Source organism: Syngnathus typhle, linkage group LG4 (assembly GCF_033458585.1).
Source record: "Syngnathus typhle isolate RoL2023-S1 ecotype Sweden linkage group LG4, RoL_Styp_1.0, whole genome shotgun sequence".
NCBI classification, from domain to species: Eukaryota; Metazoa; Chordata; class Actinopteri; order Syngnathiformes; family Syngnathidae; genus Syngnathus; species Syngnathus typhle.
Window position 1 is genome coordinate 15,874,927 of NC_083741.1, and position 24,033 is coordinate 15,898,959.

Consider the following 24,033-nt stretch of genomic DNA (forward strand, 5'->3'; position numbering starts at 1 on the left):
GTTCATTATTGCAGTTGTAGCTTACATTAGAGAAGAACTGCACTGCATCATACTTAGAGCTGTTTTGAAAAGGGTGATTAGATTTTGAATTTATACTCTAGAATACTGTAATTGATGTGAAAATGTGCCGTCCACGTGTTTTTACACCATTTCCATCATGTCCGGGGCTTGATTTCTTCAGCAAAATCTGTGTTCATGCAATACTAATATATGTGTGTACAACTGCATTGCATCACGCTGAGAGGTGGTTACAATATTCAAGTTACAAAAAAAAAAAACTCCCAATATGATCCAATGTACTGTATTGTAGTTCTATATGACATCTACAATAATAACACTAATAACAAAATCATTTTCATGGTTTTATACCAAGAGTAAGCATGTTTTGTACACCCGTGCATATTTAAGTGTCTGTGTTAAGAGCAGTTCCTGAGATTGCCTGTTCGGCGCAATATTGTACAAGAGCGTGGCTTTAACTATCTGGAAAATAAATGGTGTGCAGTGGAGTTCGTTTCCACCTCATGCACCCTCAAATTACAGGTTTAATTTGTGTGTCGCTATAATAACAACGTCTGAGCAAAAAGTGGTTTCACTGCTCTGATCCTTAAATTAAATCACACACAGAAAAGGAGATGAGACTTGCTATCACGGACGGGCCTTTGTATCTTCAGTGATAACCTGTTATTAGGCATGTTAGGGTCTCCGCAGTTTGCAAATGGCTGGGCTGCTGCCTTATATTATTAGAAGTGTGCCTTCTGACCCTCTGCTAGGAGATAATTTAAAATAACATTTTATAATCCCAAAAATCTATCACCTCTTTGAGAAAGTAGAGTAAAGGGACAGACAGTGCATGTTCATGGACATGTCCAGTCACAATATTAGGTACATCCCTACAATCTAATGAGATCAATACAAGTGAGAGCGGGATCAAAGATTTTACAATTCTAAAAATAATACTGCAATTGGTATTAGAGAACTATTGATTGAACAATCTATTTACTTTGTATTAAAGTGGCAACAAATACAATATTTTTCAATTAACCTCAACATAGAATTTTTCTTTAAAAGTAATTACAAAAATTTGATCCAGCTTTTCTATTGTATCTCTCTAGCTTGAACATTAATTGTGAGCAAAATTACTGATAATTTTTAAAGCTGTGACCTTCTCAAAGTAAAATCAAATGGAGGTGTGAAATAGAAATTCTTACCTGAAATAATGTCATCCATTTGCTCTAACACAGCAACCAACATGCTGCATGCATTTGAAACTATAGCAACCAATAGTCAGTGAAAGTGGCAGGTAAGAGATGCTCATTTAGCAGCTCTAAGTGGTCACTTTAAGCTGGAGGAAGCGGTTCTCCTCAGACAACTTTACTCCGAGTTCTGAAAGCTGTCAAGGCATCTGACTAACTTGCCACTTGAAATAACACCCTGACTCTCACTTTGGCTTTAAACACTCCTGTCATTCTGCGGCCCAAACCTTCAACCCATTGTCGTTGCTCATATTCCAAATCCAAACCAATTGTCATATTTAGAAATGTTTTGACGTGTATTTCCTTCAAGTTTAGAATTGTTTGTTTTTGTATGGTTTGTCTTGATTTATGTTGATGAGTAACTTTATTACATAAATGGCATACAAAGTACTTGGGAACTTGGATTCACAGTTTCCACCATAACTTTTTATAACTCAGTTGTTGGAGATAAAAAAATATTTATAAATTTTTTTTAGGGGAGGTTAATCTGCAGTTCTGTTTTGTCTATTGTATTTTTTATTTTTTTTGCGATACATTGTTACATTCTTATGGATGGCATATGCAGAGGGGAAACAAACACTAAATAGCCATAATGTAATTTTGTGGTTATGGCTGCACTGCAGAAAAATGCTCTGTGGAACATAAATCAGTCTTATATAATATTCAAACTGTAATAAAATTATGGATAGCAGCATACGGTGACCGTGTGATGATATATGGCCGGGGGACCAAAGCATCTATTCTTCACATGAGCCTCTTGCATTTACACAAGATTTGCTTTACATATGTAATCACGCCACTCGTGTAATCTCTCACAGTACACATGCAAAATATGCTTATTAGACGATTTCCAGAAGTATTCAGACAGCACAGTGGTTAGACCAACTTAACAGTTACAGATGCCAAGCCTATGTATATGCAAAATGAGTATGGCCCCTCTAGCACTTATCGCAATGAAACAGTGTGAGTGGTGGTCGCTTTTGCATGCATCCTCACATGTGAAGCACCTTGAGAACATCAAACAAATTGCCTATTACTGAAGTATAAAACAATGGCCTTCATTTAATTCTGCATAATACAATCATGGACGGTGATCCAATGGCTGACATCATTGATGCATTTCTTCTTTAGAAGCACGTCATAGGAAAAAAACATGTTCTTTCAATTCAATTATTTTACTTTAACATGATTGCTTCAGACTGGAGCAAGCTGCAGCACATGTTAGCGGTGCATATACAATGCATAAACCTCATCAACAATTACGTTTGCAGTTAAACGTGAGTACAAACAGGAGAATTAGAAGACGATGAGAACTGCAACACAGACCACAGAAGGAAACGAGGCCATCAAAAGTGAACCGCATGTGGAATTATTTGATCTCCGCTTTCCATGAGGCATACATGTACATCTGACCACATCTGTAACGTCTTAACATTGACTACATCATGGGATGTAAATTTATTCTTGCAAAACGTCTCTCCTCTTAAATATTCAAGGGAAATATCTCAAAGACATGTTCTTTCAATTCTCTTTAGTTAACTACTAAATCATTATTTGCCATGGGGGGCAAGGTTATGTCAGGGGACCCCAAAACATTTATTTTCCCCAAATGTGGAAAAGAAAAAATGCCTGTAAAAAAAAAACGTTAAATACCCAAAAGTATATGGGTACATATGGCCTGGTACCTGGGGGGCGGTCCAAGCATATTTTAGAATGGACAGTAACCCCCCCCCCAGTTCTGCCAGTAGTGTAATGTATGCTATCCGAGGATGTGCCTGTGAATAAAAAAAGAATCAGTCATTTGATTGCAATTACAATGCTTTATTGTAACTGCTCTCCGTTCAACAGGTAAAACAGAACAGCACTAGCCTAAAAATGACATCCATATAGGCACAGTAGAGAGACGTGGCAATCTCAAAACATTTTAGGTCAAGAAAACAACAGGCCACATGACTAGGAACTGGAGGGAAAATAAAAATGCTTTGATGTCCAATCCAATGCAGTCATCCTTGAAGTGATTACAATGGGAAAACAAATGCTATTATGTTCAGACCAACAACGGGCTCACCTTCAACCATTTCATGTTTGCATGCAGAAGAAAACCATTAACACAAGTCCTTCATGAGGCAATGATTTTTTTTTTAGTTGGACAACATCTTGACAGATTATGAATAACATATTTGATTGCGTTCATAGTGCCAGGGCTGAAATTCATCTGACGGCGCATTGCAAGGAGCAGTTATGAGTGTGTATTGTGTGATGTGTTTAGTTTTGAAATAGATCTTTGGAATTTCACAATCTACTTCCGCAAGCAGCTATCACCATCGAGAAAGCATACTTTGGAACAGTCACATATAGAAAAATAACTTATTATTGTTAATCACAATATCTCATTTGTACTATTAGTACCACAATGAATGGTTATTTACAAATTTTCTTTTAAATTCCCAGCCAATGTTATAAAGACTTCCTTAAACGATCCTCTTATTGAAGATGTAAGCTCGTAATATTGTCACGTTCTAATCACAAAGTCCATCTTAAATAAAACTATTGAATTGTTTCCTTTATATATATATATATATATTTTTTTTTTTTAATGTGGGCCTTAGTCAGATTCTTAAATCTGCTATGATGGTAATATAAGCACGCGCGAGTTTTCATCGAGTCAAGGAATGAAAAAACAAATGTATGGATGGAAAACAAATATGCTGGTATATTGAATTGACAATGGCTATTTTTGATTTAATCATATTTATTGACAATATTTACGTTTTTTTCTTCACCGACAAACACTTTCTTGAGAAATCAACTTCCACTACGTTGTCGACAAACAGACAAACAGACAAACAAACAAACAGACAAACGAGGGGAGATATCCCAACAAGCAAGACCTCATGCACCAAATGAGATAGGAAAATGGCAGTTCGACTGGTTGTAAAGAACATTGTGCAATTACAGACCCACCTCCGATTAGGACAAATAACAAGACAAGGCAAAAACGGCAACTTGTGTAAACCCGGCAAGACAGACGTTAAGTGTCTTCGTATGCCTCATAGAACTCATAGAACATTATAAAACCGAAAACATCCATCAATGTGATCATTCAACATGCAACTTATCCAGTTGGGTCTCTCCATGCTGAAATTGGATGGCCGCACCATTCTTTTCTTGTGCGGTAATCCACAGAAGCACGAGGCTGAGCCAAAGGCCAGTCGAGATGTTATGTAAAATGTTATTCTGGGTTATGGGGAAATGGGGGCCTTCAGAGAATTACAGGATCCTCCCTGGCTACTACCTGTGGTACCCTGGTACTGCAAAAACAAGCACAGTATGAAAACATTAAGTTTTGTGGTAATCACAGGCAAAGATACTGACTCCCCGAAGATAACACTTGACACTGAAAAAAGCAGTCCTTGAAGCGAAACTCCAAAAACCCAAACTGGGGAAAATGAGAGCAACATTTAACACAATGTTACAAGAAACGATATGAAATAAAGTAGTGTAGATGTCCATTAAACACAATTTAGCCACAAGGTTTTAAATTACTTTAAAAACTGTTATTAACTACATCCTATCAACCCCACCCCCCACCCCCCCACACACACCCCACACCCCCACACACACACACGTCTCCACCCTTTTTATTCCCTGTAAAGCGTCTTTGGGTCATTGAAAAGCGCTATATAAATTAAATGAATTATTATTAATTATTAAATTAAAGCAGCAAACATTAGTTATAGCTAATCCATTTAATCAATGTTTGTTGGGCCTGCATTGGTCAGATTTTGTTGTGTAACTGTTTTTGTGCTTGCATTGTTCTCTACTGTGCTGTGTTATATAATATAATTATTACCATTTGCATGTTGAAGTGTGGATAAAGAGTGAGAAACATGATTGTTGTTCTTCTAGACTAAGTTTACTCAGTTGTCTCATCTTTTAGTGGGCTTATAATTGAACAAGATCACAGAATGCACAGCAAGGCCACTGTTGAGGTCAACAAAATTCAAGTCAAAGGATCCTTACTGCAACCCGGTGGTTAGTTGCTGCATTACCGCAAATTCACCCTCCATCATTTTTGACGGAGAGGCTGTTGAAATGTTGAGATTATAGACTGTCGTTCAGATTTTCCTACTTTCAAACAAAGATTAACTATGGAAGATAAATTGACATACTTTTTTTCTATTAACAGCCATATAACCTGACCAGAGAAAGTTGATTGTGTTTCCAGTGCAGGAAAATCCATCTCTTCTCGCCTGAGGCCAAAATCATGACAGGGCTTTGTCTTCCCTTTTCCTTCTCATTAGTTTCCCACTGCGCTATTTAAAATAAGAATGCTGATAACAATTTAAAGTGACGTAACTGGTACAAGCCAGGAAGAAAGTAGGGAGCCTTTTGATAAGAGCAAAACATGAAAAGTTATTAATGATGTTAGGAGCATGCATGCTCTCAACTCGTTTCACTGAGCTCACTTCATTTGCTCAATTGCCCTTTTGCCTTTCCCCTTCCCTGTTTTTTTTTGCGTTACACCGTGTTTGCTTGTTTAGCACAAATTTTTGTTAGATGTTTTTGTTGCCTCTTTCAAGTTCAGCTATTACAATTCCATTTTTTGTCAAATGACTGGTAAGAGACAAAAAATTATCATAATATTGCATATTCCAATAATTATGTCAATGGATAAATAGTTTTGAAATCAAAGGTCAAGAATAAGTGTTGCGCGCATATTCAAGTGACTGTCAAAAGTGGTTTGGGGTTTGGTGTATGTGCATCTTCTTCACGATGATATAATGTGACATACCAACCATTATAATAGTCTTTGGTCCATAGTTTTTGCCACTTTTCAGTTTAGTCAAAATCTCTTTGAGCAATTTCTTGAATTGAAAGTTGTAGTTACGAAATAAAATATTTGGGTCCACTTGCTACCATTCACAGTGACAATAGAATTTGGCCAGGAGTGTACCCTTTCTCATTAAAGGAGTTAATGAGGTGATGAATTCTCTTAATGCCCTTTCTTACCTCTGACAAAAGACTTCCTAGGTTTTGTTGAGAATTAATTCAAAGGCATGGGCTCTGGAATTAAAGACAAGCCTGGCAGAGAGAGAAAGACAGCTTTTTCACTCGCTCCACTTCAAGCTGTCTCCCCAGAGCCAAAACACTTGAACCTGGTTTCCACGAGGTTACACTCCAAATTACGTCCACTGAGCCCAGGCTCCAATTTGTTTTACTTGGACATTTTCGGCACATTGCCAATAAGGACTCAGTGGCCACTTCATGAGGTGCACCAACAGAATAATGAATAAGGGGGGGGGGGGGGAAATCTACTTTTACAAAGACTAAAAGTCTGCAATTCCCTGTCCTATAGTAATGTATGCATTTGTTTATAATTAAACCCAGAGTTTGAAATGAAAATAGAAAGGCTAATTATGATTTGTACTCATGTTGGCATTGGTGTCTTGTTAAAGTCTCATGTGCGAATAGAAAAAGGCTCTCACTAAGTGACAGTACAATTATGACAGGCATATGCAGTACAGAATTGTGAGATGAATATCTCCTTGACAGTGTCAATCGAAATTAAGCACTATTACACGCTTAGGTTTACATTTAATTGTTGCCACTCGACAAATTAAGAAATAAACACAAATGATCAAGGACCAGAATTGTTTTTTGTAAATCTGACACAATAGTAGTGACTTAGAATAGTGTTAAAGATTAATTAATGGTTGTCAACCAGTTTTGTGGTCCAACAGTATTATTTGAAAATACAAAACAGAGAAAATGAATGGCTGGATTGATCATTTTGTTGCACATGCCATTTCCAAATATCCAGTTGTTTTGTTGTTAGCCATTTTCATCCGAGAGAGTGTTATGGGTCGTTGTCCTACTGGATGACTAATGACCTGTAGTTGAGACCACACATTCTGACACTACAGCATATTTTACTTTGACAGTCTGATCCCTGTGGGCTGAGCATTTGTGATTTATGTTCTCCATAATGATGGGTTGCCATCCAAGTTTCTGTACAAATGTTGTCACCATTTTCACCCTTTTGGGTCAATGGAATTTTTCACGTTCGTTGTACTATCAACATTGAACTTGTGAATCTTCCTATTTACATAGACACACATAACAGACACATTTTAATAAGATCATCACCTCCACAAGAGGATGCCAGTGGGCGACAGGTTTTCGGGGATACGTGAGCATTTCACTCCAGTGGTCCCGACCGAGGTTATCTGCATCGTTGCCAACCCGGCACACACCGATGACCTCGTTATGACCGACTCTGTCCGCACAGGAGGAAAGACAAGACACACTGTAAAGTCAACAATTCCAGTGAAGTATACAATGTTGAAAGTGACTAACAAGAAAAGCAGGTCAACAAGTCGTGCAATAGCCAGGGTTTGCCGTCGTCCAAACAAGAGCAAGAATTGACTTTTCTCACCGGTCATAATCCATCACGGCAATCAACAGGCTGATCTGCTCTATATTCTCAGGGGGAACATCGAAAACAATGGCCTCATTATAGACAGGATTCAAAGTGTTCCTCTTTGTGGAAGTTTTCCGCTTCTTCAATCTGCGACCGTCACACATGAGCGAAACCTTCACGTAGGGATCTGGAGCGGTGGGGGTAAAAAAATACATAAACAGTCCATAATGGAACAGATTCAGCACCCTTAACAGATTTAGACTTCTAATTACCAGATGCACCGGTAATGTCCATGGCCTTCAGATTGCGAGCCTTTATCATTGTGATGGTCAGTCTTCCGGCAGTTGGCAAGTAACACAGAGAAAACATGAGATCACCCAAGTCCACGTTATCCTAAAAGATAACAAATCACATTTAACTACTCATAGAATTACTAATACATGCAGGAAAATTAATGGTCATAACTTTCTCACTAGTCTTTTTATGCCATGGGCTTCAATGGCTAAGAATGTGCTTTAATTAAGTCATGCTCTTGTTTCTGCACAGATGGAGACCTAGTATGCTAGAATGGAGAAAGGCAGAAGCACACTTATCACTTGCTCTTAAAATAACTCTGAGAAGAGGTGAGAAGGAGAACAAAAATACGTCTAGAGAGAAAATCTTGTCTGATTTGGTTTGAACTGCTTCACATAATCATAGTTGTTATATGTGATGAGCCATTTTTCAGGTGGGATTCAACCTGTGCAAGTGTGCTATTCAAGAAGCCATACAGACAAACAACACTTGGAGCTCAGGAAATCATGGCCAGGTGTTTGAGTCTCAGCCAAAGTATCACTGTGGTTAATCACGCGGGCACTCGGCAGGCAAAAAAATCGAGTATCTTCTTTGTTAAGATGGAAAAAGAATAGAAGGCACTTGCTCTTATTCACGACCCTTTGTTAAATACCTCCACAGAATGATCGCAGCACATTAAAAGCCTTGTTAATCGGTATTGTATGTCGAAAAATCTATATCAGCATCCTTCATTGTATTTGGTTCTCTCTTTTCATCATCATAATGATCCTTCTTCACAGATGCCACATTTGAGTGTCAGAGTTAACGAGGTCTATAATTAGAAGAAAGGCCTATAGATGCTGCAATGAATGAAAATGATAGTTAGCTAAAAGTATATATAAAACGTGCTCGAATTTTAAGTTTGATTTATTAAATGGGTGTCTGGAAATAATAGCCACCACCTTTACCCAAAATGTAGCAAAAGAAGTATTAATGTATTATTGTATTTACTTTTATTTTTTTGCTGAGATGAGCACCTGAGTGTATTTATCATATGAATGAAACAGTGCTTCAGTGTATGTATTCCCCAATTACCCTGCAATGACAGATTGTAAAATCTGGCAATGAAACACACAATATGGTCAGCGGCTCAGGAAATATTGATGCAGCGATTACCCTCTAAATTCTCTCCAAGCGAATACGCAAAATAATTTGATAGGTCCGATCTTATATTATTGACATTTCAAACCACAATAGGTTAATAGAAATCAAATACGAGATGTGAGATTCCACCAGGGGTAAAACTCAGCTGCCACCGCAAAGTAATGTTAGAAAATTGAAGATGACAAATGTCGCTGACACAGACACCCATCTGTGCTCGTTTAATTTCTCAACCTTACTGACGCTGCCTCTCTGTGCGCAAACATGAATGCATGCGTTGAATGTTTGTGTACTGTCTGGATAAAGCACACTCAATGTTGACAGTGTGCAGGTTATATTTTGAGGCACTCTGCAAGAAACAGCATTTTTTTGGAGGCCCGCTGTAACGCGAGTCGTAATGGCATTCAGATGAATAAGAGACCATAAGATCACCGGCTTCACTTGCAAAATGTAAAATCTGCATCAACAGCCCAATACAGTATGTAAGCAAATGCTTAAATATAATTGCCTTGAGCACACAGTCTGCTTTGGATAGTTCACCGAGCGTTTTGTACAAAATGACCCAAAACAGAAATGACCAAATTTACATTATTGATGAATCATTCCCATTTTGTCACAAGCTCGTGATTGCATTCCCAACTGCAGAAAAGAGGAGGCAGGAAAAAAAATACCTCATTGCCCCAACTGCTTACTGATTGTTCTGGCCCAATTAAGCAAGCGAAAATATTTGACTAGCTCTTCCGAACCAGCAACAGCTCCTTCTGTGAATACAAAATGCACCCACTGGCTTTTTGTGACATTCTATTCAGCCATTGCACTGTGGAGTGTGATTGCTTCAGCTAAAGGTTGTAATTTCAATAAATGCAACAAAGTGGTTTTTACTTTTTTTTCTTCCAGTGAGACAAAGCAACCACAAGAATGTGTGTTTAAGAAATTGCTAATGACCTCTTTACAGAGCCCCATTGCTTTCTCTGGTCTTTGTGTGATTGGTCTTGTTCTTCAGATATCTAATTGTTTGAAGAATCCAATTTACATATACACTAGTAGAAATGAGGTATTGAATATATAATGCATAGAAAACAGACCGTAATTGATTAGATGTTTTTCATTTTTTATAATGTAGATATTAATATTAATACATAAATCAAGATGCAGATAAAAAAAATGACGGTCTTTTAATTTGCGATATTTGGGTTCACCTCCATTGTTGTTTGATGATCAATTTCTACAGCTCAGTGTCATTGGGGTTTAATTTTTCCCCCAACCTTACGAGTTTAAACTTGAGCTCTTAGACACAGAAATGACTTCAAATTGTAAATCTTATCACAGTAATTTCTTAAATGAGATCATTTTTAATAACTGCATTTATTGTTGACTTTTCTGAGCAGCCTCAAGAGATATGTATTTAAAAGGTTTTGGCTGTAATGGTCATTCGTTTGAGATTTTCAAATCTCAATGAAAAGATAAATTGGTATGTCTAAAGCTGCCTCATTTTGAAAGGGTTTAATTACTCACTGTGGAGACGTATTTGATTTCCCGGCAGAGTTTTGTCTCCCGTGGGAAATCTGCCAGATCCAGGAAGTTGTCCACAACCACTTGGCCAATAATGTCATGCCGTGAAAATCGGTCGAAGTCATAGACGCTGAAGTGCAGCTTGCGTGTGGGAAGCTCTGAGTAGGCCACAGGAAACAAAAAGACCTCATCAAACACGGGGTTTAGCGTTTTACGGTGCACCTTGGTCTGATGCTTGGTCATCCGGTCAGGCAGCAGGTAGATCTTGACGTAAGGATCAGAGGTTCCAGAGAAATCCTTGGCTGGGAGGTCCTCGGCTTTGTGGATCTTAACAATCAACTGCTCCAGGTCACAGTCAAACTTGAGGATGAAGTGGAGACACCCACAACCCCTGCCTCTGTGACTTCCATCGTCTCCTTCTAGAGACCGTTGTTTGTAGAGCTCAGGTTTGAGGCGCCCGAGGCCCAGTCCCATCCCAGTGAGTGAGTCCTGCCTTTGAAACTGGGCCACGTTGAAATCGGGGTTCGACAGGTTCATATGTCGGCGTATTGAGCCCTGTCTGTGGACAAAGAATATTATCAGAATTATTGAGAACCAGTAGACATTAATTGCTTACAAACAAAAACTGCTAAAATAACTGACCCAATTTCCGACATGGAGTACCCGGTGGGTGAGGGTTCCGTAGTTTGCCTCTGAATCCGAGGGTTAGTATGAACCCCGTTTTCTCGACTTTTTTCCTGGGCATCTAGTGGAATGTCCGGAGATGTGTGACTGATCTTCATGGCTGCCTCCGGAGGACCCAGGGCGACAGGAGGCGGTGATACGGGAGTTACCGGAGCCTCCACAAATACAACTGACGCCATTGGTGATGGCTCCTTGGCGATGGAGCACTGGGACGACTCACGGCGGGTGTGGGCCGGGGGGTCCACGGCCGTGTAAACCGGCTGCCTCTGAAGGGGCTGTGAGCGCAAAGGGCTCATGGCTGGGTTGAGGTGACCCGCGTGGGGCTCCTTGGTAGTGGGGGAGAGACCACGCTCTCTCCATGGTATCCAGCAGAGCTTCCAAGATACAAAAAGGGAGACCCCAAATAGAGCCAAGCCACAGGCTGTCACCACCAGTGACAGTAGACTCACTGACACATCTGCAGAAGACAAAGAACAGTGACAGAAGTTGGAACAAAAGACAACCGCTTCTGTTTTAATGACATACTCTTGTAAAAGGATTCTACAAGGGGGGCAGTGACCCACTTGATCCAGTCGTGTTCTTTTTGGGTAGTATCCTCAGTGTTTGTATTTCTGACTTTCTTGTTTGTGAGTGAGACTGATATACAGTGGGTTGGTTACTTTTTCCATTGGCCCATGAGGCGTTTAGCATTGAGACTTGCGGACACACCCTTGCAATATTATGTGAGAAGATGAATTCTGCTGATTATCGTTTGTGTTAGGTTGCTAATAATAGGTTTCAATTGATAACATTCACAAAGTGATTTTCCCAGTGGGTAGCGCACCTTTTTATTTTCCAAATAAAAATGATCCTGCTGTTCAACAGGCACATCCATTCATATTTGTGGTGAATTTAAGTCCTTAATAAGATTAATAAGGATTAGCTAGTTTCTCAATTATCCCCTGGAGTGTAAAATCCCTGCAAAATGAATTTCATATATTCTGTATTAAATATTTTGCAAAACAGCAAATGACTTGTCATCTTCACAGCATGTATTGATACAAAAATGAAAAGCTTGTACAAAAACACAAATAGTAGTAAAACTGTATGATTCATGTTGTGATACACTGTTTACTAAAGTAAACCAGATACTTCAGAGAAATGCTTTTCCAACGGTGTTTTCTTCATGTTTATTTTAGATAGCATGAGATTGTATAATGGTGGATTTGTTTACGCCAAGACTGGGCTTGCTCATACCCATGCAGTGAGGTGAAGTGCAAACCAAAGCCAATCATCAAAGCCTTTATGAATCATTGCTTCTCGTGTAAGAGGACTAAAACAAGTCAAAGGAAACTGCTGGTACAAAATACGTAGTTTGAAACACACTGTTCCAATATGTATTATTTCTTCATACTTTCAAAATGAATTTCTAGTTAGTGTCTCTATAAAACATATAATTAAAGTTGCTCTCTCATTTAGCATTGGCTGGCAGACAAAATGAAATCAGGAGATTTAAATGTATCACTTGTGAATGCCACCTTTAACACGTCCACTACAGGTGGCAATGTGATTTGGTATTCTTTAGATCTTAAGTTTGAGTTCAAATTCATGATGGTGGTGTAAAAAGGCAAAATCACACAATACTTATGCTGCTACAGTAACAAACTATTAAATACGATTAATACTGTTTCCACGGTTGTACCATATCTTCACCCTCTAGGACTCGCAAGCATTGTCATTTAATTATTCTTGTATGAAAAAAAATAATGCTCTTAATATTGTTTTATTACAATTTAATTTGCATATGCAGGACTCAACTGTTGCCCGGCAACAACTGTTGAGAAACGGCAGGAAAATCATCTTGGGTATATGGGAAGATGGTTCCTATTTCTAGTGATTGGGAAAAAGAGGGTGACAATTGTTGCTCTTGTGTAGAATTGGCCACCGACAATATTTTCTCCCTTGCTTGACACGTGTTTCTGTACAGTGTCATAAAATCTGTCTGGTGTATCTTTCTGAGAATACCTATTATTGGCTCATTTCGCCTCGTTCTGTGGAAGAGCAGTGAGGCAGACTTGAACTCTGTTTGTGTGTTGACTCTGCTGCGTGCTGTTGATTAATAAAGCTGGTACAATTTCTAGAGTTCTAGTTGTGGAACAGATTTGTTTGGGATTTCCAGAAGCCTGCAGTTCACCAAATCCAACTGAACATTGAGATAAAATCCACTTTAGTTGGTAGGATAATGATGCATTCATCAACTTTTTCTACATTGCAAGTGTCAAATTAGCAGCAACCTTTTGACCAGTTATGCCAATATGCATAAACATCATTATAATAATGAGCAGTGCGTCATTCATTTTTCTATCATGAATACAAATGTCTGTTAGGACCAAACTATTTTCATGGACCGATGCCAAATTGTGAATCTTAGTGGGAATGCAGCTACTGCAGCTGTCTGAACACCTGCCTCATTTTTTTGTCCCTAATATTTATGCAATGACCTCAAAGAGATTTTTAGAAAATTAGGAAGCTAAACACGTCCCTTCAGAAGTATTTAAACAGTGAAATCAATGTTTTTTTTATTTTTGCTGTAGGAAGGTCAGCTTTATTTATATAACACAGTTCTTACACAAAATAACTCAATGTGCTTCGGACGTCAATCAGGTATGGTGGTGAATAGTTTTTAGTCTGAAATTTCAAAGCATGTACATTTGGGACTGACTTCACTTCTTTTTGTAACTTATTCCATTTGCGTGCAGCATGATAGCTAATTGCTGCTTCACTGTGTCTGCTTTGAACTACTCTGGGCTCCACTAATGGAACCAAGTTTGCAGATCTGAACTTAATTTGAAATTAATCAGAGGGACTTTAAATTGTAGCACGTGTCAGCTAACACGTATTTAACATGAGTTTGAATGTGATGATTTAATTTGAAGACAGACACATCCCAGAAAAAGCGTTCACACTTTTGCAAACACATCTCAGTTGATTTTTTACTTTGAGCTGAGATTTATAGGTTCTTGTTTTTTAAGACAGAAAAACCTGGCATCTGGACAGAAGTGTGTGAACATTTTATATTCACTGTATATATTATGCTTTGGAGAGCTTGACACCTCAAGATATTTTTTTCCCTAGTCTGCCTCTCGCCATCCTTGTGTAGGTTCTTGCCTTTTGGCTGTATATTTTCTATTGTAGTCCTACTGTTTGATTTTGCTCCAGTTTGATTGAACTTATATTGTAATATATTTTATATAACGTTAATGAATTTGTGTTTGTGGAAACATACAAATAGAAATACTAGTTTTAAAATGTATTTGTTCAGATGAAGAACTTTCCCCTAATCGACCCAAAAATACTACATACAGTATTTGGTTGAATCATTAGCATGTAGTATATTGAATTAAAAGCATAACGTTGTGCTTCGCCATGATAGCATTGGATGAGGTCATTTGAGCCACAGCGGCTAGTGGGAACAAGACTTGTGTGTGGGCACTGTCAGAAGGCTTCATACACTAACTGACAGTCTTTCCTCTCTGCGCTCAGAAATCCTGTAAATACCAAAAAGACTATGTGAAGTTTAGAAGCAGAATGTAGACGAGTAGAGAGACCTGCCATGTGAAGACACCGTCATGTAGGCAGGCTGCCAGAGAACAGCATGAGAAAAATCTATCGGCATCTGGAAAGATTCAGAGACTGTATAACGACAAAGAGAGTGAAGCAATTTTAGAGCATGGGGCCTTCAAAGATGCAGCAGTGTAGGAGGCAACCCGGTGCTGAAAAAGCAATATGAGAACGCCTCCCTCTTGAAATCTTATTTGTCTGAACATTCCCTTCGTGTGATGTGTCCACGTTTGCCTCTATACAAAAACGCCAAGAGAATCACAGTGGGTCATAGTCAGTTTAGATTTTTCGCTCACCTGAGGTCACATGATCATATCACGACTATGAGTTGAGCACCATCAACTCTTTCTTGGGATCAACACTTTAAACCTTGTAAGGCTGCGAGGTGGGCGAGAAACACTAGTCAAATCTAACGAATGCATTTTAACAATCTACGAATAGTCACAGCTGACTCACAAGCATTATTTAATCAAACAAGAACTCCCAGCAGAAGAATGACAAATAGGTATTACCTAATTCCCAATGATTAATTCATCAATTAATATCCTTAGTATCGGGGGAATAATTTAGGTGTTGCCTTGGTCTGCAGCCATTTACCCGTGAAGGATTCAAAACTGTCCTTTTTCTTCAGAAACTGCATTTACCAAAGTTGCACCATCCCACTTAATCATAATTGCCTCTTTATCACTTTAATCTGTCATCGCGGAAAGGTGCATGTGTTCTAGATTTGCCTCATGACTTCTTTTTGAGTGTGAACAAGCAGAGAATGTCCAATATTATAATGGATGTCTTGACAAATCAACAAATGGGCACTAAGAAAGCAAATGACCAGGAAACAGACTTGTTGAAAATGGGCACTTCGACTGCATGCTCACTGCCACCGTCTCCATTGCACGCACGCAGGCACGCACGCGCACACGCTCACACAAGATTGAGTGCTCAAAACGTGTCCATTTTCGCACGTGACTAAATGTGTAAGCCTACGTTGAGAAATTTCACGCCTCTTTTTTTTTCTCTCTTTGCAACACGTTTTAGCAAGTTCAGTGAAGTCCGGTGACAAATCAATTTCGATGACACAACACACACACACGACCAAGCACGCGCACAGATCTAAATCTAACTTTTATAAAACAAGTGTGGTTTTACTGCAAGCGGCAACACGCACGAAGGAAATTGCACGAGACTCAGTCACCCTTATGTGTGCAGTTGTCAGTAATACGATATAATCAGATTATGACAATCGCATAAGAGTACAATGAAAATTCAAAGCAATACTGACAAATGACCCTAATGCATGTAATGTGCAACAGAATAGTGAATGCACTTAATATGACGAGAAAGTGCTGGCGAAAATGGCAATTGCAGGTTAGAAATATGCACAATTAAAGAAGTTGCATTTGACCTCCATTCATCTGATTGCGTTTAAATGGTAGTTGATCCTCACCTGAGTCCATGTAGCGTGGCCTGGCCAAATCACGGAAATAGTAAATGAAATCCAGGCAGTTTTCGCTCTGCACTTCCCCTTTGGAACAAAGATCTGAGAGGAGTTCAAGTGCCTTTCGACAAATCTCGTCATCTTTGTCTCCAGGCATTTCCCAACAGCATCCTTAAATCATGGAGGCTCTCTCAGGCATCACCACCACAGCGGACCGCTCACCTCACACTCTGCTTTTCCACGCAGCCCAGCCGAGCACTCATCCGGCGGCACGCCTACCCACGCGATAGCGGATCACAAATGCAACCCCCACTCTAAAAACAAAAGTGAACCAAAACGCGAGTGGCGTGTCCCGTGTGTGCAATAAACGCATCTCGTGTGTGACATTCGCACATTTTTGGCCGACACTCTTCGCCGAACACTGGAAAGCCACCGGTTGAATCCGCGCGTTCACACTGCGGCGTGGCGCTCTGTCCATGGTACTAAAACGTGCGCGCGCCTCGCGGACTACGGTGCACCACGAAAACGTGTAGTGCGTTCATTTGGTCGGGAAAGTGTGTCAACAAGCTTTCCTCATGACATGACATGACATGCCGTTGAGGATTTCTTCTGGTACACGCCCCGTAGTCACTTAATTGGGTTCACTTGTAAGCAAGTGTGCCTATAAGTGTAGCCCATATGCATACCAATCCTTCCATCCATTTTCTGAATCACTTATCCTAATAATATAATATCTGTCTCTGGGTCAGTGTACTGTATTGCAAAATGCAGCAGCCTTCAATTACTTCAGTCCGTCACATTCCTAAATCATTTATTCTATTCAGGGTCACAGAGAGCCAGAGCCTATCCAAGCTTCCTTGATATGAAAGGCATACTGCAGTCTAAACCAGATTTGTAATAGCTTTTTTTATTATTATGTTTCATTATAACCTTGACACAACCATGGTCTCGCATTCCATAACTTGTTCGCCAGGTTTCCAACTTCTTAATTGGATCTCTGGCATGAATTTGCATTGAGAAGAATTCCCACACATACGTAGCTCAACAAGCCCCTTGCCCACTTGATTGTATCTGTCACTCGGAGACAAACTGGATCAGTACCTTGCAGATAACAATCCTCTTCCTGTTGCTTGTACAATGTGATGAGCAGCTACATTGTCATGCTAATAATACTTTATTTACGATTGTGCAACTTTCTGTAGAACATATGGAGAAATATTGTATAAGTACCTTACTCCCTCCAACCAGCTCATTGTATAGAGCATGCCAGTGTCCCTAATGTTGTGGCTACTGTGTGCCTGTCTTTTGACGTGACAAAATGCCACGCAATGTGATGCTTAATTTATTCTACACTGTGTGAATTATGAATTCAGTTATATTTAACTGAATAGGCTGAACGATGACAGCTTGCTTCACTGTCATAAAATGGAACTCATGCAGAATAGGTGTGTGTTACCATCCCATTTGTGTTAACACGCAAAAATGTTTGAGAGGGGAACATGAAAATGACCATACAGGAAGGACGGAGCCAAGAATGGACGACTCAACGGGCTTGACTTATTCATAGTGGCTGTGAAAATAATTTTAAAATAAATGTTGGAGGGGTTTAACTGGAGCTACACAGATGTCTGATGGAGCTGTAGCTCCTCTTAGACCCGGTAGCATTGTCCCTGGGGCCAAGAGTCAAAACCCGATCGTCAGAGCAGCGAGGCAGATGTTATCACCACTCTGGTAGTTTTCTCATGTAATATATAAATACAGTATACATCTTCCTGGGTCAGTTATATTGACAAGTAAATGTAAATTGATCTATTTGTTGTGCTATGGACCATGCCTGTGTCCAAAACGTTTTGGTTGAGTGGCTGTTGACAGTTATTCAGTCACTGCAAAAGAAAAAAGAATTTGAGAGATTTTCTGGTAGAAAATTTGTATTAGGAGCCAAGAAATTGCTATGATTTTCATCCTTATTCCACCCAGAAAGAAAGACAGCAGCCATCTCCCATCAACACTAAGCACGTTTAATGAGCTGTACCCTGCGTGCATTTTGTCTTGTTTCTTCTCTGTTGTACTAATGTGCTGTCGAGCTTCTCCGCCTTGTAATCATAACAGCGCAGCAAATACCACAAAAAATATGACGTTTATCTTTGGCAATTATGAATATTTTAGGTTGATGAGAGTGCAATAGTGGTTATGATTAATGTGACAAATTCCTGTTCATCTCCCTAGATGTCTCATTTTCCTCATCCGCTCTCCAACTCGCAGTCTTGGTCATGAAGTAATGCAGCAAGCTCACCACACAGTGTTCAGTCGGTTCTAAAAGGCCATTGTGAAAGATGCCTGCAGACAATCTTGGCACTGTGAGAGTTGCGCGGCTCTATAATCGTTTCTTTCCCAACTGGCTCTCAGTGTTCTACACAGGATTAGAAGAGTTTTATCGCAGTCTATTTTATCTCTAACTGGAGGCAAGTTATCACTTTGTACAATTGGATGAAGCACAATAGTTCATTTTGGTTTTGAGGGTCCATTCCTCCCTGGGTACTCCGGATTCTTCGTGCAGTCCAAAAACACATTGCAAATTTATATTGCAATGTAAGATTTTGGTAGGAATATGAAAATTGAATATACCGTACAGTATCAGTAGCTTCAGCTGTTAATAAGACCTCCGAGTTTTACAATAGTTGAGTTATTCCAAGTAATTAAAGTACCAAAGACATGTTATAGTGTTACTGACCTGGATGGGAATGTTTCACTTAATGTGTCAGGTGATCTCTCCTGTATCTACTGTGCTTCTCGCCATCACTCAGCTGAGACAGGCTCCAGCAACAGTGCAGAGTATAGAACATGAATGGATGGATGGAATTAGTATAAGCCATCAATCCACTTTAGAGGAAATCCATGGTAAGAGCGAGAGAAAATAGGGACTAGTGCTTGTAGACATTCCTGCAAACCGTTTAAAGTGATTCCTTTCAAGCTGGATGGGGTTCTTATAGTATAGCTTGTCATGGGCTAGTGAGTAATTCCCATTTTTTGGGCAAGTCGGGATGAAAGTTTTTGTTGAGCATGTCAGAAGCAGCAAGTTCATTCAGAACCAAGAAACAGGAACAAAACAAAATGAGAACCAACATAAATACACAAACACACAACGTGCAAATAAAATAATGGGATGACTTAACTGCAGTGTCAGCTAATAATCTGATCATCTCGCTGCTCTTCCGCATGCAAAATAGTTAAATTTGATGTAATTTCTGATATATCTGATATTTATTTTTTTAAACATTTTCAAGATTTTATTTCATTGACAATAATTTTGTCATGTACTTGACAATTAGAGGCTAATTAGGCAAAACAATAAGGTTGGAGTGCTTTGGATGTTTTTAGGCCACAAAAAAGAAGTACTCTGTTAGAGTGGTGCTCACTCTAACTTATTTTGCAAGAACCACACGGGAGACAGTATGCCCTTTTAAACACTTGCAAGTAGAGAGTCATCCGTCGCTGCACATACAGCGATGATCGAATGAGGTCTGTCTCAGGCCTCTTGCAAGAGCATTTTTATTGAGAGAAACAGGGTGGGGGTGAGAGTGGACAGGATAGGGTTGAAGCCCCTGGCCTCTGGTCAAAGCATAGCAGGGGGTCTTTTACGACGTTGTGTAAACAGAACAATTTTGATTGCTTCCTCTGCAGCTTTTTAATCAGTTCAAAAGATCTTAGCACTTTGTTCTACAACTTTTGTTACGACAGGACAAGCTAGGTTAATTATTACAGGTTACATTCCAACATAATCATAGGATCAAACTAATCTATCAACCCTAACATACTCTGACCTAATGGACAATCTGCTCTAACAGACAAGCCTTCAGTGAAATCAAGGTTCCACTGTACTTATTTTCAATAAAGTGCGACTTTTTAAAATCCAAACATTAAACATCCTTTCACCAGTTTCAAAATCAAATAATGGTATTTGTAAAACAGAGAGGAGGATGGGAGGATTTTTTCAATTTTTTTTATTCCTTTATGTCTATTTTCTATGACACGAAGAAAGGCTTTGAGTTTGAGTGGCAGGTCTTCTAAAACAAAGACAATAACTAATGTGTGTATGTGTGCGCGCGAGTGTGTGTCTGCATTTGGGCATAAGCAACAAAGGGTGTAAGGGAGAGCGGGAGGCTGCGGGAGTGATTATACAGAGTTTATCGAGAACCAGATAAGGCAGAGTATTGGTGTTGGGGGAAGGGCAAAGAAAGAAAATTTATTTAGAAGGAAAAACATACGCTTGGGAAAAATTGATTTTGAATAGCCAAGAGAGCTTTCTCAGGAAAGGATTTTGTGTGGTAGATCACCGCAACTATGTTCCCAGGAGGTGAAATTCAGCACAGGGAATGATATACCCCACTGATAAATGCTACATTTAAATACCACTATCATCGTACCAATATGGATTTTTCTCTATAATTAATTGAGTGTGCATGGAGCTTCACGCTGATAAAATCCCAATGAGGAAAGTTTCTGCCAGACCAAACCATTGCACGAAGAGAGCAGCTGCTAAAAATGCCATTACAAAGCAGTAAACAAGTATCTGAAGCTGCTGGAGCCTCAAGGGTCCTGCAGACGTCAATGTTTGGGATCCTTCAGAGGTGTGTGGTTACACATTAACCTTCTTTTTGCTCACCTTTAAGAATTGCTCACAAGCAAAAACAGCTGCTGTCTGCCCAGAATGAAGACTCATTTTCATCTTTTCTCAGTTTTGCTCACTGATGAGTGCCATGTAATCCGAGATGATCCACATGGATGGAGTGCAGGAGTGTCAAACATATAGTCGGCGGGCCAGAACAGGTCTGTCTCGTCAGAGAGATCCAGTCCAGTTATATTTCCGGGCAACTAATTGGGGACATTACATTTTCAGTTTTTTTGAAAAATAATAATCAAATTATTATTATTATATCATCGGAAGGTTTTTAAATAACATCAAAATTATACACTAATGGATGATGACTTGAAAATGACATTCTAAATAATAAACACAAAAGTCAGAGAACATGATGTCCCCAAAACGTCATAAGCACCAGGAATCTTCTTGCATTGAAGCCAAGACAATACAGCAACAAGAAACTGTTGAGCGGGAAAATAGCACGCCACTGGGATAATCAGCTGCTGAGAGAAAACAGGTGTGCCAAAGTGGACCCAGTGGACCGTTTGAGGGGGGAAAACTGTTGGGAAACAACACAGTGGAAACAATTGGAGTGGCACTGTAATGATTGGCTTTATGTTGGACTGTACAGTACATGTAAACACAGTCATTGAATCATAAATATCTGCATGCTGCATGTGTCACAATCAAAGGCTCACTGTAGAGTGTCCATGTTCTCCGGGTTCTCCGGGTTCCTTCCACATCCCAAAAACATGGAAGCCATGTTAATGAAAGACTTCACCTTGCCCAAAATTGTAAATGTGACTGTATGAGTTTGAGCGTACGAGTCGCAAGGGAAAAACTTGAAAAGTTCATGCAAATCCAGAGTGTGTGCTACAGTAAGGTTGATTATCAGTTTATAGGTGTGTTCTATCATTATGTTTCTATTTCAGAAGCAAAGGTAAAATTACTTCAGGATTGAGGGAGACTGATCTGCCCACTCATCATCTTCGGCTGTGTGATTGACAGGCGGCAAGCTTCTCAAGGAATGAGATGTGTTGCTTTGCAAGACATTGTTGTGCCTCATGCAGGAAATTTACAGAAAAAAGGTCAACACCTGCTAAAGCTGCTGGGGCCCAAGGGAGGATGCTCCTCATGAGGATTTAGGCAGGGCCAAAGCAAGATAACTAAGAGGACAGGCAGATAATCACACACAGATTCAGGGTGGCTTTATTATTCATTTGTACCAAGCCTAGCTGCAAAATAGCCAAACAAAGAAGCACATCTATTTCAGGACCTCGATCGTGCACAGAAGCTTGAGTGGACATTTGTTTGCTCATTTTGCAATCATTTTTAAAGCTTTGTTGTGTATAACCTGAGTATCCAGGTGACAAGAACAATTCTTAAATCACAACATCCATTTGGAATTGTCCTGAGAAAAGCCACAAGTTTAATTCATTTAGTGACTACGCACAACACAAAATACTAAAATCCTAGAATACTTAGAATGGAAAGGCTATAAATCTGTTCCAGCGACACAAAAAAAAAAAGTGATGCGTTTTTCAATGAGTGTAATAGCACTCACAACATATATGTATACATACTAACAGAATACAGTTAAATAGAATGTGAAGAACAGTAAACAGTTTCGAATGATGAATCATTTCTTGTGACTGTTTGGCTGTTTTGAAGTTAAGTTGCGTTCACACCACCAACACCAACAGCGGTTGGAGTTCAGGTTTTTGCTCAGAAGGCAAAGCATAAAATGAGTCGAGTGACAGTTTGCTTCTTGAACAACCCTTGACTTCCATCATGCAATTCTCCTAACAGCACACTAAACAGAAGGAAACAAAGGCGTCATCCATTTCTGCTTGAGACCATCTATTTGATCATTTTCCCAGAGCCGCAGTTCAGACGTTTGGCAAGTTATTCAATGTCAATTCAAACTGAGCTGAATCCAAAACACATTAGTGGTAATGTGTGCTCCTTTAAAAAACTGTCGCTCATACATTGAAAGGGAATTGTGCAAATGCAATATTTATCTTGACATTTGTGATCCACACCTAACAAAGTGAAAGTGATTTCCTTTTATAAGGCTTCTATTGATTGAGTAATGAGTTATAACCCAAATGAGGCTTGTGGTCCGGTGTGTATTGCATTTTCCATCTTCTCTTTGCAGAGCCTCAGCTGGCTTGCTGCATATTAGAAAGAGAGACCTCTGTAAGTAGACTCTCGGGAACGGAGGTGTTTATACCTTCACATGAATGCAAGAAGTCATGTTTGCATTGACATGTGTGCTGTTTGTATTATAAATGTTTCTGGACTGTGCTGGATGTACCAGAGGACACTAAGCAGCACCATCATATGTTTTGAAACATTGCTGCCATGTTCACAGTATTTGAACAGATGGAATCCGTCCTGGTGTGTGTATTGCATGTCCTTAGGGTTTGGAGTGGTGGCGGGGATCGGCAACATTGATATAGCTTTGTCAAGTTCCCTGTCGACAGTGGTGCAATAGGGGGTGCATGCCACTATATCCCAAACTGATGGATTTATAAATATTTTAGTTGGGCATCATCATGTTGATGTCATAGTATGATTTTGTGCTTGATTTTGACATACAATATTGAGTGCATCACTCATAATAGTATGTTGTACAATCTTACTTGTTCCTTCTCAATGTCTTGTGGCTGTGTGTGACTAATGCCTCCCACCCCCACCTTTTAGGTGTCTGGTCTTTCCCAGCACCATTGCAACATTGTCTCTCACAGTTGAAAGCAACACACACATGCACAGCCCTGCATGGTGGGTTGCCACGGTAACAATGCAGCCAGTACCTCTAGCGCTCTTGTATTTGGTTATGGCTGTCCAGATCCCTTCTTAGGTGGAAGGAGTGATCACTGTTCCACTCACCAAATGTCTAATCTGGATTGGCACCGATGCAGAACACTTGGAAAATGGGCCCAATTTGGATACGCTGGTAAAAGCTCTTTCTCATTCCGTTCTGCTCTTTATGTGCCAAAATGGGCTACTTGAAGAAGAACACTATATTTCTGTCACGCTGTAAAGC

The 24,033-nt window shown here is 39.6% G+C and overlaps 1 protein-coding gene across 1 annotated transcript; it reads right to left on the reverse strand.

The window, feature by feature from the left end:
• Nucleotides 1-3,780: 3,780 nt before the first annotated feature.
• Nucleotides 3,781-16,877, reverse strand: syt9a (synaptotagmin IXa). Its single transcript, XM_061277430.1, has 7 exons — nt 16,352-16,877; nt 11,266-11,764; nt 10,627-11,182; nt 7,950-8,070; nt 7,693-7,864; nt 7,404-7,533; nt 3,781-4,564 (listed from the first exon to the last, which is right to left on the reverse strand). The coding sequence occupies exons 1-7, from the start codon at nt 16,497-16,499 to the stop codon at nt 4,496-4,498; spliced, it is 1,695 nt and encodes a 564-aa protein (XP_061133414.1). The 5' UTR covers nt 16,500-16,877; the 3' UTR covers nt 3,781-4,495.
• Nucleotides 16,878-24,033: the final 7,156 nt, after the last annotated feature.

Bases quoted from the DNA above. Each gene is read 5' to 3' on its own strand.
- syt9a (XM_061277430.1), bottom strand. From the start codon at position 16,499: ATGCCTGGAGACAAAGATGACGAGATTTGTCGAAAGGCACTTGAACTC. The intron at 11,765-16,351 runs GTGAGGATCAAC...TGTCTTCTGCAG, and splicing joins GCCACGCTACATGGACTCAG to ATGTGTCAGTGAGTCTACTG. The intron at 7,534-7,692 runs GTGAGAAAAGTC...CTGTGCGGACAG, and splicing joins GCCGTGATGGATTATGACCG to AGTCGGTCATAACGAGGTCA.